General features: G+C 43.4%; 1 protein-coding gene across 15 annotated transcripts in view; it reads right to left on the bottom strand.

Moving 5' to 3' along the window:
• Nucleotides 1–16,711, bottom strand: part of TCF7L2 (transcription factor 7 like 2) — a 170,698-nt gene that overhangs the window by 106,304 nt on the left and 47,683 nt on the right. For all 15 annotated transcript variants that reach the window (XM_031597458.2, XM_031597463.2, XM_090145510.1 and 12 more), the window contains exon 4: nt 2,844–2,945. In XM_031597458.2, coding sequence (XP_031453318.1) covers nt 2,844–2,945 — 102 coding nt within the window. The remainder of the gene's footprint in view (nt 1–2,843; nt 2,946–16,711) is intronic.

Raw genomic sequence — 16,711 nt, 5'->3', positions numbered from 1 at the left:
AAAGGAAGGAAAAGGAAGGAAAAGGAAGGAAAAGGAAGGAAAAGGAAGGAAAAGGAAGGAAAAGGAAGGAAAAGGAAGGAAAAGGAAGGAAAAGGAAGGAAAAGGAAGGAAAAGGAAGGAAAAGGAAGGAAAAGGAAGGAAAAGGAAGGAAAAGGAAAAAGAAAAGGAAAAAAAACCCACACGCTTTCCTTCCCTCTCTTTGTAATGCAGCTATAAAGATTAGCCTCCACACTGATTTCAGAGATACGGTAAAGATAAGAAATGATTTGCAGGTGTGAGCATTTTCCTGTAGATGTTTGGGGCAGCACAACTGAAACTCAGGAAATAAAACTGGCATGGATAAGCTTGGCGGGCAGACAAGATTCAGCAACATGGGTGGAGAGCCCATTTCTGTCCCAATAGATTATGCTTTATAGCCATGCAGAAATAGTAGCTTGTCCATGAAGTACCACTTATTGTTCCATGCAAACATTCTCAGATAGGCAGAAGGAGGTACAGAGGTGCAGAGCCCAGTACAAGAGCAGCCACATCCCCCCCCCAGGTGTTGTGGCTACATGTGGCAGTGATGAGTGGGGACCAGAGAAACCTTACATATCCCTGGATAACTGGCATCCACTGCTGCTTCATCTGATCTCCATCACTGCTGCTTCCCTGAATGCCACTACCCAGCCCATTCTAACTTTTTTTTAACAAAAAAAAAAAAAAGAGAGAGAGAGAGAAAAAAAACCAACACAATTTTACTCCACAGAATGTATCTGACCTGGGGTGGATGCCAGGAAAAAAAGTGGAAAAAAAAAAAAGCTGCCTTTACTTATTTATTTTAACAGAACAAGGCAAAACAGCTTTCTCTTAGAAATAATAATGAAACCTTGCAGAATCTGCACTCCCCACACCTCAAAACCCACTGCTCCCCCATCCTGCTCCTCCGCCTCCTCCTCTTTCCTCCATCATTGTAAGTAGCACAAAAGATCACATTACAAATGCCAGCTGTGGCTCTTTTGGAAGGTGGCCTCCATCTCGGAGGTAGTATATGTTCCTCACAGCTTAAGTGGTTGCTATGGTAAATATGCTTTTTATTGAATAGCAGAGTGAAACCGCTTTTAAAGAGACCCATAAGAACCCCATAAATGGTCAAGATACACAGCAGATCAACCTCAGCCTTCCTGGAAACAGGTTTTTCTTTATTTTCCAACATGATCTCGATTTTTGTACCGGCAGCACCCTTTTTACTGCATGTGTGTTGTCAACTCATCTTCATATTGCCCATTCCCAGTGGAGGGGCTAAGGGTGCTGGCAGTAGTGATGCTGTGAGCAGGGACCCCAACCAGGACCAGCACCTCAAGCTGCTTTGATTTTCAAAGGCAAGCTTGAAGGATAGCAGGCGCTCAAATGTGCAGGTGATGCCCAGCTCTGCCACCCAAACTCAGCCTGCCCTCAGGCTGCAGCAGCTGGGAAAACTTCCCACTGCCTCACAAATCTTCCCATAAGCCCATACCACCAGCAAGCCTAAGCTGTGAACCCAGACCCAGAGCCCAGGGGGAGATGGTTCTTGGGCACAGCATTTAGAAAAATGCTAAAAGAAAGAATTTATTTTGGTGTGTTTCTTATCAGGGAGAAGATGATGACAGGTTTTGATGGCTGCCCCTTTCTGAATAAGCAGCCAAACATCTCTTCTCCCACTTCTTCCTTCAGTAACAGCCCAAGCGCACAAAAAGGAAAAACAAAGCCATTCTAAAAAATGGAAAGCAACCAATGTTTCAACTAAGCAAGTACTGGACTGTACTCATCACTTTGCCATACTGGGCAGTCCATTCTGCAATCTATTTTAGAAGCTATGAACTCTAGAAGATATGGAACCTTTTCTTTCTTTCTTTCTTTCTTTTTTTTTAAGGCACTCATAGCAAAGGGCTGACACTTCTCAAGTTAGAAACAACAGTGAAACAACAAAAATTTTTACTATGATTTAAAATATCTAACAGAACATATACATGTACAGTCTAACAACTATATCCACTTTAGACTTCGTAACAGAAGAGAAAGAACAAGCATTGTCTCTTGGGACCAACCTTGTCATCCATTCATCATATAAGTTTTCAAAAAACACAGCATTTAACAACAAAGTATCACAGAAAAAATATTCTAAACCACCACATGCCATTTTTCCAGAGGTATATTCTCCAGATGAACCCTCAGAGCTAAATGGCTTATTAACAATAGATTGTGCTGAAACTGGCCATAGGTGAGGACAGGAAATGCATAATGCCCCTCTGACACAGAACCATATAAAGAGATTCCTTTTGAATCTGTGTGGATGCTGTTTCAGAAAGTAAAATGAAATTCCAATACTTTTCTCGTGCAAATTTGTATCAAATATTTCAAATTCAACATTGTCTTTCAAACAGACACAAGAAAATTTAACCAAGAAGTTAATAAGATAAAAGACTGTAGAGCAAGGAAGCATTTTTGTTCTTTTTTGGGGGGGGTATGCTTTCCAAAAGTCTCTCTTCGTTAATCTCAGTTCAACATAATCGTGTGTAAACCAGCTGGATCGTAATTCATTGCCACTAAATCATTCTGCAGTGTGTAATCTTAAAGCATTTTCAACTCTATGCTCTCCTAATAAGCACAGGGCTAAGTAGCATAAATGATAATTTAATGAACGGCCCAGCAACAAAATATATATTCCCTCCTTTTACCATGGGCTTCTTAGAGTTTGTTTCTTTTCAAGTATTCATCTTTCCATTTGTGCAAAAGAAAAGCGATGACAATCAATGCGATTAAGGTCAAATGCCTTTAAGAAAAAAATAGAAAACAAATAAAGAACATCTTCTGTGTTTACTTACAACAATGTGTGCTGGAGATGGAGACCTAGCATCCTTGAGGGCTTGTCTACTCTGAAGGCTCCCTGCCTGAACATCAAGCAGTGGCCATTTCATCTGCAGATACTGGATGGAGGAAACAAAAATGGGAAAAGAAAAATGAGTTCAGAAAAGAAAGGCAAAAAAAAAAAAAAAAAAAAATAGCAAATCTTAGGTAACATGGGCAAAAAGATATAAATTAAAACGTATGCAAGGAGCTGAAACAAAAATTAAGACGACTTTGCATGTTTGTGGAAATAAAAAAAAAAGCATCTAACAGTCCCATCCCACCAAATCACAGTTCAGGAATAAGAAAATATGGCAGACTGCAGAGACAATACTACATTAATTTTATTAATCATAGCGAATCTAGAAAAGCCACCCAGAGGCAAAATATCACAACCACAGAGAAGATGGTACAAGGAAGGGGAAGGTAGATTATCAGTCTCAGGAGACAGAAAACACCTATCAGTAGTTAAGAAAATGATCTCAGTATTTAAAGGATCACATCTGTTGGCCCTCTTTCAATAAATGCAGCATGTCAAACACTCTAACTTCACCCTGAAGGCAGAGGTCTGCCCAAAAAGCTGTGCTGAGTTCACATCCATGCTGGCTCTTAGCATCTATCTTTTCTCCTTTCCACTGGCTCTGGAAGTCACCATGGGTTGTTTTCTTCTTGCTCATCATCACCAGGAGACAACTCTTAAGGGACTTGCACAGTGTAACTTATTCAATTACATAGCCAAACTCAATAATCTCTCCAGTTGATGATGTCCAAGACAGAATATAGCCTGGTGCATTCACTCTCAGCTGCTCTGGCCAGACACTCACAGATAGCCAGAACATATTTATGTCACGGATGCTGGTCTGAATATAAAGTCGATCTACAGTATAAGGGGGTGGTGATTCAGAAAGGGAAAGAAAAATAGAAAGAAAACAAAACAAAGCAGACCCTCACATCATCAAATGTCAACTAAAACTAAATCTAATTTTTGCCTGAGCTTTACACTCCATGTGGTGCTACACTGTGCCAATGGTTAACATGTGATCTCTAAAAGCCCTACATTGTGCAGGAAAAATTGCTTACTGCCACATACTTCAACCCCCTTCCAGACCTAAGAAAAGCAGCTGTGTGCATCGATCTAACCACTAGAGAAGATCCTGTTTAGCACTGGACTCTGATTGACCTAACAGGTCTATTCCTAGAAAATATCTAGAGAAATAGTTATGTTTACCCATTGCTTTTTTTTTGTGTGTGTGTGTAAGTAATCTAGAAGGAGAACCATGCACAAACAGCCCCTGCCACTCCAACTAACAACGGAAGCTTTATTTAAATCTCCATGAAGGAAGGAAGGAGATCTGGTTCCACGCTTTCAGCACATCACTATCACATTTGCTCATGTATGCAAAACATTTGCTACATGCAAGGCCAGTTTGCTGCAAGACCCATAGGCACCGAGGTGACCAAAAACAGGAGGATGCATTCCCATTTCCCATTGCTTGGCGGGTCTGAGATTTCTGAGCTACTGGAATGCAAATAAACAAAGGCATACTCTGGATTTGTGCTCCACACAAGTTCCTCAAGTTCCAAGAAGTCTTGTATTTTTATTTGTCTTCACATTTGGGATTTCTGCAATGTGGACCAGAATGTTTCAGCAGTTCTTGAAAACAAGAAATAAAACCCAAACAAACGAGAACTAGTCTACTGTAAGCAACATTTCTAACTCATATCACTTGATTGTAAGCCTCTGGATACTTGATCGCTTGTATCAAATCCCTGCTCTTCCATGTAGGCAACCACGACATAAATTCAAAAGTTGAGATTACGTTTGTGGCTTCAAAGAAATGTTTAAAAGCGCAACCCAAATGCACAGAAATGAATTCAAAGCCAAAGATGACTGAGAGCTTCTTAACTTCAGGGTGGATTTGATACATTTCAGATTTGTGAACAGCACTATTAAAACAAGTCGCTGATAGATTTTTTGGAGTCTGTCAGTTGTCATTCTCATTCAGTGATTCTAACTCTGCCATGTAAAGAGGCACGCGGATTTCCAGGAAGGAAAAAGGCTCCATAGCATTTGTCCTGATGGGTCACAATGCCTAGCAGCTTCCCTTCAGCCAGGGAGTGAAGTACTAAACTCTGGTAAAAGGCACTGGGATGTCATGCTAGAGACCACATTTATTTCTTCTTCTGAGGCAGATGTCTTCACAGGATGTCTGCCTCCTGACACATGACTGTTTAGGAGAGTGAGAAGTTGCTTCTAGCACAGCTAAAGTCCTTATGAGAACCAGCCAGCTTACAGAACATGGCCAGTGAGCGGCTGTCCACCCAGACAAAGCAGCCACAGGTTTCCATGAGCACTTGATCGTCATGAACAGCTCCAGAATGCCATAAACCTGATAACTCCTGAAGGATCTCATGTCAGTGATTGTTCTAAAAGACAGGTCAAGAAATGCATGGGCTTCTCTGAGTCTGTTCCTGAGGGCAGACCAAGAAACACTGACACGGCAGCAGGAGCTAGCTCACATCAGAGCCTATCTTGCCAGCAATTACTGTAGGGGTTATAAAGCTTTCAGGACTGCCAGCTCTGCTCTTTTTACTAGCACTAAGTTCCCATATGGAGAAACAGGGCAAGACAGCATGACCATTCCTGCTCTACCCTCCATCTTGCAAGAGCCAAGAGAGGTAGTTCAAAAAAAAAAAGCTTCATGAAGAGCTGGCCATTACTTTGCTTTTCTGTGCTGTAAACTCTTAAAGTTTACGTTCTCAGTAAAGTCTGTTACCCATCCCTGCCAAAACAGGTTCAGAAATCTACCAGCAATGGCTCACACAGCTGATGCCAATTCTCTGGGACTCACTGTTTGTGGGCACAGCCCCAACCCACAAAGTCCCATTTCACACCCACACAACATCTTCCATTTTCATGAGTGAAGGTATGAGGATCAGAGAAGCAGCTTGCACAACTCCACTGAGTGGCCAGGCCTCATCACAGGTATGTGACCTATCCACCATGCAGACAGGGCCACCATCCTCACGCAGACAGACCTAAAGTTTCAGTGGTGGAATGGTCACAACACGGGCTGTCCTGCTGGCTCTGCAATGCCAGCCCCGTTGATAAAGTACAAAATATTAGCATTGTTTAAGGTGACGAGCCTGATTCAAGGTCTCCTCATCCAAGAATTGTCATGCCTGTAACACAATATTGATGTGGTGGCTTATAATTCTTATTTTACATAAAAGCTTCATTGTGTGCCAAATTCAATCTCCACAGGCTACCTGAGCCACAGATTTTTACGAGTCTACATTTCAGCGCTGCGAGTCTACAATACACATAATTTTCAATTATGTTAGGGCAGAACAGGATCACTGCCTATATAACATTACTGGTTGGAGGAAATGAGACTCAGCCCTACTGCCGAGCGAGCTAACCAAATCCAGATGGTGGGCAGAGCACGGGCTGGCCGAGCTGCAGCGTGGCTGCCCTCCACAACTCTCTCTTTCACAAGGAGGCGGATGCCAGCCCCAGCCCCTCCGTGCTGCATGGGATCAGGGGAGCCATGTCAAGGTACCCACGTGCAGCGCAGGGAGGGTGAGGGAAGGGGAGGGAGGCATGATGGCTTTTGCAGGTCTACTACTGCTGCACTGCGCTACAATATTCTTATTAAAAAGGAGAAGAAGAAAAAAAAGTCAGGCGCTATTACAGCAGAGAGGTAAATCCTTTCCTTCCTCAAGCAACTAAATAGCAGGAAATCCTATTCTCTCGGCCCTAAATGCAGATTTGAGCCAGACAGTTCCTCTGATTTGCAAGGAGTCCACAAAAATTCAAGGCCGACTTTCCCAGCCTCCGACACTGGGCTTGCATTCCTGCACCAGGGGGGAAGGGGAGGCGGGGGAAATCCCCACTGCCCTGCTCCTATAAGCGCTGGACACGCGCTTGCTCCTCTCCCATCCTGGGCTCAGCTGGAAGTCACAAACTGCCTGCACAAACATCAGACTTTTCAACAAGTTAACTCTAACAAATCTGTGCAAATTATTTTGGAGGAAAACTGTTGAAATAGGCTCCGTTGGCATGCTTCTGACATATTTTAAAGTAATGTCATCTTGGCATATTTTATTTCTGCTTAACAATATGATCTGATGGGGACCATTAGCATGTGTGTGTTTAAAAAAGAAAAAAAGTTTTATGGCAAGTCTCAGAGAGCTTAAGCAAAATAATTGTTAAGCTCCAGGCCTCTGCACAAAAATTAAAATACGTACGGGGTGAGCGTACTTGAGAGAAACCAAAGCTTTTAAAAGGGCTGTTAAATTGTCAGCACAAGGGAAATGGCAAATGATTTGAAGAGTCCAGATTTTTTTTTTGTAGAAGGAGAAAAAAAGCACCCCAACCTTTCCCTTCTACGAGCAGTATGTCCTCACCTCCCATCTGCAACCAGAAGGTCCTGCAAGGCAGGGACACACTAGAACACACTAGAAGCAGCTCTGCACAGGTGTCCCATCTTCCCCTTCTCCCCCACCCCCCAAAAAAGAAAAAACACTCGAAGAAATGGGGAAACAAACATGTTTTCCAAGATTTCACAGCAGAGTTGGTCAAAAGTAGCTAAAATACACTTATTGGACTGAAAGAGTCTGCTAGAAAATCTTACTCAAGGCCAGCATCCCCCAGCTCTGAGGCTCACAGTGCAGACCCAGTGACAGGGATGGCACAGAGCTTGCAGGTGTTTCCTGCAGCAGTGTCCGACCTGGAGCTGCTCCCTTGTCACACTATTGTTTTCATCACTGGAATGCCCTACAAGTGATGGCTCAGAGCAGATAAATACATAAACACTTTTTTTGTTGTTTTTCTTTTAAACTGTTTTTAAACAAGAGGGAAATCTGTACAACACTTTCCAGCTCAGGTTTCCTGCAGCTGGTGCTTATTAGCTCCCAGGAACTGAAACAAGCAGAAGCAGGGCTGCTGGAGGTGGGAACCACACGGTGCCACAAGCCATCTCCTAAGCATCGCAGCACACCACTGCCTCCAGTCTGAGCTCTTCCTGAATCTCAGCACAACACACCAGGTCATATTCCTGACCCTAATCCTGCTGTTAGTCAATTCTTCATCAGCGCTGCAGGACTGCTTGGAAGTACCTGCCAAGACGTCATCTTTGAAGCTCAGGAGTTTATCCAATACTTAGCAATTCTTCCAGGAGGGCAGCTAGGCAAATTTTAGCTAAAGATCCGCTAGTATTCCTGGAGACTAAAATGCTGAGATTTATGGGGAAGGCAATGGTAGCAAAGGCAGATCTTAACAAAAGTGTTATTGCTCTCCGTAGACAAGAGAAGTAGTTGCAATAGGATGCTCATCTTGGTGCCTACAGCGGAAGGTCTACAGTCTACTGCACCCCCACTGCAGTCAGAATGGAAAGTCTACCAGGATTTAAATGGGATTCAAAAGTAGATGTCTCAGCTTCTTTATCCTTTATTCCCTCATTCTTGTCTCTCCTTATTGCTTTGTGCAACATGAGAATAAAACAAACTACCAGAATAAACAAGCCACTAGATTTGGGCTGCATCAAATGAGGGGTGTCCAGCAGGGAGAGGAAGGTGATCATTCTCCTCTACTCTGCCCTTGCGAGGCCCCATCTGGAGTACTGTGTCCAGGCCTGGGGCCCCCAGCACAAGAAGGGTGTGGAGCTGTTGGAGTGGGTTCAGAGCAGGGCCACAAAGATGATCGAAGGGCTGGAGAACCTCTTCTGTAAAGAAAGGTTGAGCAAGTTGAGTTTGTTCAGCCTGTAGAAGAGAAGGCTCTAGGGAGACCTCATCGCAGCCTTGCCGTACTTGAGGAGCAGCAGGGGGACTGACTTTTTATGCAATCTAATAGCAATAGGACAAAGGAGAACGGCTTTTAGTTTAAAGAGGAGAGATTTCGGTTAGATGTTAGAAAGAAATTCTTTACTCAGAAGGTGGTGAAGCACTGGAACAGGCTGCTCAGAAAAGCTGTGGATGACCCATCCCTGGATATACGCAAGGCCAGGTTGGATGGTGCTCTGGCCCCTGATCTGGCGATTGGCAACCCAGCCTGGGATCCACTGAGGGGGTTAGAACTGGATGATCTGAATGGTTCCCTTCTAATCTAATCCATTTTACGATTCTATGAAAATGACTAACTGAAGGAGACTACTACAGTGATGTCCTACTTCTTGCAGATCTGCAATGTCTGGGATTTTTTCATAAGAAAAATAATAGATGCCACCCACAACGTTCAACCTCTACAGAATATGTAATGTGCCACGACGAGACACAGGGGAGCTGCTTAAAATAAGAGTAACAAGAGTAACAAAGCTTATTTCAATGAGACCAATCCTTCCCACACAAAAGGTTCCTCTACTTCAAGAAATGAAAGCATGTAATTGCCAAACACGGAAATAGTTACCACATATCTCCACTTTTTCTTTCTTTCTTTTTTTTTTTTTTTTTAAATCGAGTTTCAATGACCTTGTCTCCTTCCCTTCTAGTTATGTATAAGGAGTCCCTGAAAAGAAGGGCTTGAGTTGCCCATTTTAATATTTTTGTCGCATTGCTGAAGTGACGCACAGGGTATACAGAAGTGCAGAGTCCACTACAGTCTGAAAGCTTCAGAAATGTATTAGCAATTATCAAACCTTGGATCATTTCAAAGGAGGGACAGTGGAGAGCAGAAATCCTGGGAGCTGACAGTGACACACAAAAGCCACAGAGAAGGCTGAGGTGATGGGCAAGAAGCATAACAACCCTGGGTAGAACAGGCACAAAGGAGGAGATGGGCACCCACATGAATGATGAACACAGTGATGAAGAGGCAGAGGAGGCTGCTCCAGAATTGCACTAAATAGAACAAGTAGAAGGACCTCTGAAGAATCCTTAGAATTAACACTTATGAAAGTTCAAGCACATTCAGATAATTATTTACCCATGACGAAATGGGTGAAACGGATTCTTGCCATTGATTTTACTGAAATAGCGAAGTAAAAAAGCGAAGTTTGTGACTCCAATACAAGGTTGGTAGACTCCAGTGGAGCTTTAGGATTTTGACATCGGGCATGAAGAAGCTAAGTATAAGCTACTGCAGGAATTAATTCTTTCCCCCCACACACTTACAAGAGGAAGAGTGTTCATGTGACAGCACTACTTTCTGCAGTTCACATGGTATCTCAGCAAAACAACCAAAGGCAGTGTTTCTTGATCACGGGTGGAGCTTGGGAAAGCACCATTACTTTTTTTTTCACATTTAATTTGAAAACCTCTGCAGCCCTGACTGCACAAATCAGCAGCATGGTTGAGTACTTTTCAGATGCCTACAAAACACTGCTTCAAAAGACGGCCACAAATAAATGCAAAATTTCAGTAAAGGAGCAAGAACACATTTTTTACCTATTTACTTTTAAGCCAGAAAATAAATAAACAAACCAACAAACAAGCAATCCCCTCATCTTAACTACTTTTTTTCCCAGATTTTCTCTGCGACTTGTTTCATTCCACTCAAGTATTGAACTTCCATTACAGAATGAATAGGAAAGTCAGGAGATCTCAAAGTCTTTCTGTAGATACAGCTTGTTTAGAATCAGCAAAGCTAAACCAGCGTCTAAGACTCTCTGAACAATTTGATGTACAGACCCACATTTAATTTCTCCTCCTGGAGATCTCCTGGAGAGTGAGAGAACAATTGGTAACCAGTGTTTGCATGAAGTCCAAGAATGTATTTTATGGTCTATAAAATATAATTTCTTTCCTCCCCATTGAATAAAGACAGTACAAATATCTGACAGCATATTAGAGAGAGATCATGGCACTGGACTACCTCCGTTGTTACAGCAAGGCTGCTCCAGGGAAGCCTTGTTTCCCTTAAAACTTTCCAGCTCTGTTAAGATTATAACTCCATTTGTAAAGGAAGGGCTTCAGATTTAAAACTTTGCATCCATCTATGTTTCATCTGAAGAGAGAAAAATGAAAAAGGAAAAATATCAACACCTTAGCTTAGTGATCAAGCAGCTTGGTTCTGCTGTAATACTGCAGAACACATCTGCCCTACCCTGTTTCCCTCTCCTATTCCACTGAGCATATCTATAGCACAGGATAGGTGGTGTATGGAATAAAAATTCCATTTAAAAAATTCCACCACCTCCAAAGCAGGCCTCCACCATCACTCCTTTCCATCTCTCACAGGCAAGAGTAGGAGATACACATTTCCTAACTAGGCTCCTCTAGTGTCACCAATCACCAAAGTCATTTCTACATGATCAGGATGCAAAATGGTGTATGCAAGCATGAAATAAAAATGGACAAACTGCCATTTTTATACACTTTTCGCTCATTCAGCTACGTACTGTCCTCATACCTTACCATCATTAGAGACTGATGGTTATCCAATCTGCTCTCCCGAGTGTTCTTATTTGTCCCAGGTCTACTGTGGTTTCTTATGGCACAAAGGGATGAAGGAGGATGAGGAAGAAGACAGAGATTGGTGACAACAGCCAGTATAGCAGCACCATGCTCTGCTGCCACAATGTTCAGTGCAAACAGACTGTCACATCCTTTCTATAAGCAAACACTTAGGCACAGAAGCCTCAGAACGCAGTGGTTTCATTTGCAGAGCACTCAACTCTGATGGCTATCAGAAATCAGCAGATAGGGACAAGGGCTAGGCTGGAGGAAGACACCCCGTGCAACACCCCATGAGCCACAGCCCCTGGAAGGGGTGTATCTCAGATACCAGCAAAGGACTGGCTGCACTGGGTTTTATTTGCTCTTTGATCTAAGTTCTTATATCAGATTCTGCACAGTACCTGCAAACACCACAGGGCACTACACCAAGAGATGTGATGCTCTGGAGAGGTGGCATACGATGTTTGCCAGCTCCCATGGGATGCAGGAATAAAAGTACTACAGAACCAAGCTCATTGCTCATTACTGTAACATCACCCAATGGGGTTTTCACTGAAAGAGAAATATTTTCTCCCACTGTTGGGTAAGTGAAACTCATGACTTGAATCACCACCACAAAAATTCCTGTTGATGAAGCAATTCTGGGTGAACCGCCAGGAGCCACTCTCTAGTAAACCCAGCAAATTTCATACTGAATTTCCTGTCGCATCTCTTGTGGTTTCTATATGCTACTGGGTCTTCAATGCAACAAGGGGTTACTGCAGAATACATGGCTCCAAGGGTTTCAGGCTGTCGTGAAAACCAAGAACTTGCAAAATTCTCTTTCCCCAGGGTTGGTAACTTTTGTCTATTTTCTCTCTCTCTTTTTTTTTCTTTGATTTAAATAGCAACCCAAGAAGTTAACACAAAAATGTAACCCAAAGACAACCTCAGGAAAAAGTCCCGAAGATAACAACTGAAACCAGCAACATTCTGACCTCCTCAGAGAAGCTGGGAAGCTTGTTGTTGAGTTTATTTTGTTTTTCAGAAGGCCCTGACTGTAAAACTTTCCGCCGCATCATATCCTGATACACATTCCTCGCCACAATCTTTTAGCTCAGATGTGTGGAGATGTCTTTGAAAGATGTAAAAAAAGGTCGAGAGTCCCCTGTGCTAATTGTGCTGGCTGAGAAACAAAAGTAGTGGGCTGGGGTGGGATTTGTGTCAGGCTGACCTCCTGAGAGTCCAGCTACTCCACCGAAGGCAGCCGCCTTGCACCTCCGCCAGCATCCTCCTGCCACTCAAGTATCAGTTTGCTGTAACAAATTACTCCTAACACGGGATTATTGCTCTTTCCAAATCCCTCCTGGAGAGCTGGGAAATACACATTCCCTCCCAGCACCCAGCACCAGTTGTTTCCCCCATCAATTACCCTTCTCTGCTTGCTCCTTCAAGGGTAGTTGATCGCAGAGCCAGCAAAGAGCTGCTCGTGCTGTCCTGCTTTAAGCACATGCTGCGTGTCTCAGTGGTCCAGCAGATGAAGGCTTTGCTTCCCCCATCTCCTCACACAATCCCTAGCTACCACCACACCCCCCAAACATCCAGCTGGAGAGTAGCCTATGCCTTCTCCCTCCTCATTCACCATGAATTCATTTATCACAAAGGGCTGGAAGGTGTTAAAAATCCCCTTAGCCTTAGGAGAAACACCAGTCACCCTACAGTGTGACCCTTGCTTGACATGGGACACACCACCACAGCAGTCATCCTCTTTACCTCCCCTACACTTCACCTATCCATGGAAAAGACACCTGGCTTGGCTAGAGGCAAAGCTGGCTCCTGTTTAGGTAGGAAGAATATATTTAGGCAGAAAACTAAATGAATCATTTGAGATCAAAGCAAAAACAAACAACTCAAGTATTCAGTAAAACTGTGCTGTCACCTCTCCTTCCTGGGCAGCCACCCAGTGTATTTATTTTCTGGTTTCCTCCAGCACTACCAAAACAATGCAATATGCGTTTATGGTATTTAAATGAAGTATTTTTAAAATATTCTTAGTTGACTCATCAGCCACATAAACTCTTCCTCAAAACAAGCAAAATGTTTTTTGTTTTTTGTTTTTTTTTTTCCTTTTTCCTTAAAGGAGATATAAAAGATTTTAAAGATATATGGTCCAGAATTGAGATTATTTTTTTCCAGTTTAAAAAGACCTTCAGTGGAAATAAGTACAACTCCTGCAAAATTAAAATAGCTGTGTGGCATGCTTTCAGAAAGGAATTTTGAATTTTCAAGGAACTGTATGTTATGCATTCAACATAAGCAACTTTAGTTGAATTGGCATACTTTGGGGACAAAGACATGAAGTGCACTTCTGCAAGTTCCAGAGATACGTTCTGTTTATTTAAAAGGAAAAAGAAGTCAAAAGAGTCATGGCGGTAAATCCATTCCCTGAGCTAAAGGAACTAGAACTAAAGTCAAACAGCGTGACGCACTGACACAAAATAAACATTTCAGTTTTAATGAATTGGGGGGGGAAAAAAAAAGGTGGGAAATCTGCTCCGCTAAACAGCAATTCAAATCATACACTGTTCCACTTATCTAGTTAAAAAGAAGAAAGCAGAGCTTCTGCATCAATAAAAGCACAATATATGGGAGCCTACATCATCCCCTCAAATATGGAAGAAAAAAAGAAAAACAATAAAAATAATTACACGATGTGGGAGCACTGAGTGTGAGCCAGTCTGCACAAGGGAGAAGGGCATCGGCTGCTGCGCAACAGCTCCCTGCCCAGAGGGACACTGCCCCTGTGCCAGACCCCAGTCTATGGATGGGTTTTGCTGGAGAGATGAGGGCAGTGTGGCTGCAGCAATCCCACACCAGCACCTCAGCCAAGGCACCGCGGACAGGCGGACCGACAGCCTCGCACCACATACATTTATCACTCTGCAATGCCACAGACCCGAAGTTAAAGCAAAGGAGTCAGAGTAGCCCTGAGTGTGTAAATCTGGAAGTGGTCTAAAAAAATGTTGCTCTTGTTGCTAAATATAGCACAGGCATTTCGGACTGGCTGGCCCACAAGGCAGCTTTCATATTTATTTAAAGGACCGTGGTTTGGGAACATTGAGTGTTTCTTAAGTCTGTTCGTGTATATTATGTTCTCTCTTTCAAGATATGAATGTTAAAAAAAAAAAAAAAAATTAAAAGAACTCAGCAGGTACTAGAAAAACAATTTTCACTTAAAATAGCCAGAAAGCAAAAAAGAAAAATATTTGACTTCATAATGGAATGGAATCTCCTCTTAGGATGGTCAATCAGATGTGTTCAGAGTTGAACACGGAACAGTTTCACCAGCAGCGCCCCAATCAGCACACATCCTGCTGCAGCACAGGGCTCCCTCAGCACAAGCAGCTCATGGGGCAGGGGGGGAGATGTGAGCTCAGAGGAGCCCTGGGCAGCACGGTGCACCTTCCTCCAGCAAAAAACAAAAGGACCAAAGGGAGATGCGCAGCAGGTTGCCTCCTGAAGCCAGCACAAGGCAGTGTTTGCTGGTGCTGCAAGGAATTACACAACAGCCTCACACTGCAGGAGGGAAAAGCTTGGGGTGCAGCGAGTCCATGCAGGAGGAGCAGGCAGGGATGCCCAGGAAAGGTTCCAGCAAGATAACAGCCAGCCCCTGCCCTGGCCCACCCAGCAGCCAGCTGGCAGGAGCACGCTCACTCTGAGGATGATCTCCAAAAGGGGCCAGCCTTGGGCACAGGGCAGCCACGTTGCTGGTCCTGCCAGGGTCTGGACTGATAAGCATCAAATGAATATTTTAGGAATATTTTAGTTTTCAGTCTTACTAGCAGTTGATAAAAATTGGAGCCAGTTGAGGTTTGTTACAGATGTCTTAAGAAAAAAACCTTGATTTTTTTTTTTTTTTTAAAGCAGCACAGGGGGGTAGAAGGGGCTGCAATCGACAGCTCCACTAGCCAGAGGCACTTTGCGAGGAGGAAAGTAGAACTCAAGATGTGGGCAGGCCTCAGGTTTCAGAGCCTCAGGGCACATCCAAGAGACACCAGTGTATTTACTGAACAGCCAGCAAAGCAAAGGCGCCAATCTTACAACATTTTATAATTTTATTGCAGACACTTATATTCCATGAGTTCTAAAGCTTCAGGAGACTGGAGGGGAGAGAGGGGAAAAGAGGGGGACCATAATGATCCGTGCTGGTCATTTGGTGGGGTTGAGAGGTGTTTTTTGGTTTTGAAAATGAGGTGGGACGACTGTATGCAAGGGTAATTATATACAAAGCCATAAGGATCAATGAGCTCCCTTTCATAGCAATGGCTTATTTATTTATTTTAAAATCACAACACAGCAATTCTGTTCCATTTCCAAGTCAAATTTGTCCTAGGTGAATTACAGAGAGGGGAAAAAAAATAATCAGGTTCCTAAACAGATTTTTGAGCTTATTAATAGACTGAAGAGTGTCTGCCCAGGACAATACATGGCAGGCAGTGCTTTTGCATGCTGAATAGCTAACCCACTAACCTCAGGAGGGACTTTTCATCTCAACAGACCTGCACACAAAAGGTCATTACAGTGCACCCTGCTTCCACTAAGGAGCTTACCTCTCACATGTAATATCAGGCTTATTAAGCAACATGCAATGATACAATAGCTGCTAATCTACTGAAAATTATTATTCTCTTCCTCCTGTCGCCCCATAAGCAACATGGGATTTGCAACATATTGTGATCAGGATGTTACCTGAAGGGCAAAGTGAACCCAGAGTGCCCTGCCCTCCCCACAGCCAGCCCCCTCCAGGGGAGGGTTTGCCAGTGGCAGCAATCAGAGCCAGTGCAGAAAGACTCCTGGTTTAATCACAATAACGAGATGCCTTTTTATGTTAAAAAAAAAAAAAAAAAAAAAAAAAAATTATTTATCAAATGAGAAGGAACAAGGGGGAAGAGAAACAGCTGAAAAACCTCAGTGTGCTCATCCAGCACTTCGCCCATCAGTCTAGGAAAAGAATGGCGGCTCCCACATGACCCGACGCGGGCTGTCACTGTGGCACTGGATGTTTTGCCATCACTTCTGAATGATAATTGGCTCAAAAATTAACACGCCTCACCGTCCGCGCAGAAAGAGCCCTGCAGTGTCCCCCAGCAGGGTCATCACCCGCCGAGCACTGCACATTTCCTCGAGAGGGCACAAATGTCCCGAACTCCCACACACTCCACAGCTTTTTGTTCATTCTGCAGTGCAAAGAATCCAGGTCAGGATTCTTCCAAGAAGCCAGAAGGCTTTGGGTGCCTTTGCTGCTTTGTGAATCCTGTCCTTTGCACTGCTGAGTGATTTAAGACCCATAGTGAAGCTCTGCTCAAAAGGTCAAAAAACTGCAAAAATGCAGTGACTAAGACTTTCTTCTTCTTCTCTATGTAAATTTTCAGAAGTCAGAGCCGTATCAAACAGAATGCTTTCACTCTCCAAG

The sequence above is a fragment of the Phasianus colchicus genome, chromosome 8, assembly GCF_987193195.1.
Source record: "Phasianus colchicus chromosome 8, bPhaCol1.hap1.1, whole genome shotgun sequence".
NCBI classification, from domain to species: domain Eukaryota; kingdom Metazoa; phylum Chordata; class Aves; order Galliformes; family Phasianidae; genus Phasianus; species Phasianus colchicus.
The sequence above is the reverse complement of the archived record's forward strand: the minus strand, read 5'-3'. Positions and strand labels throughout refer to the sequence as shown.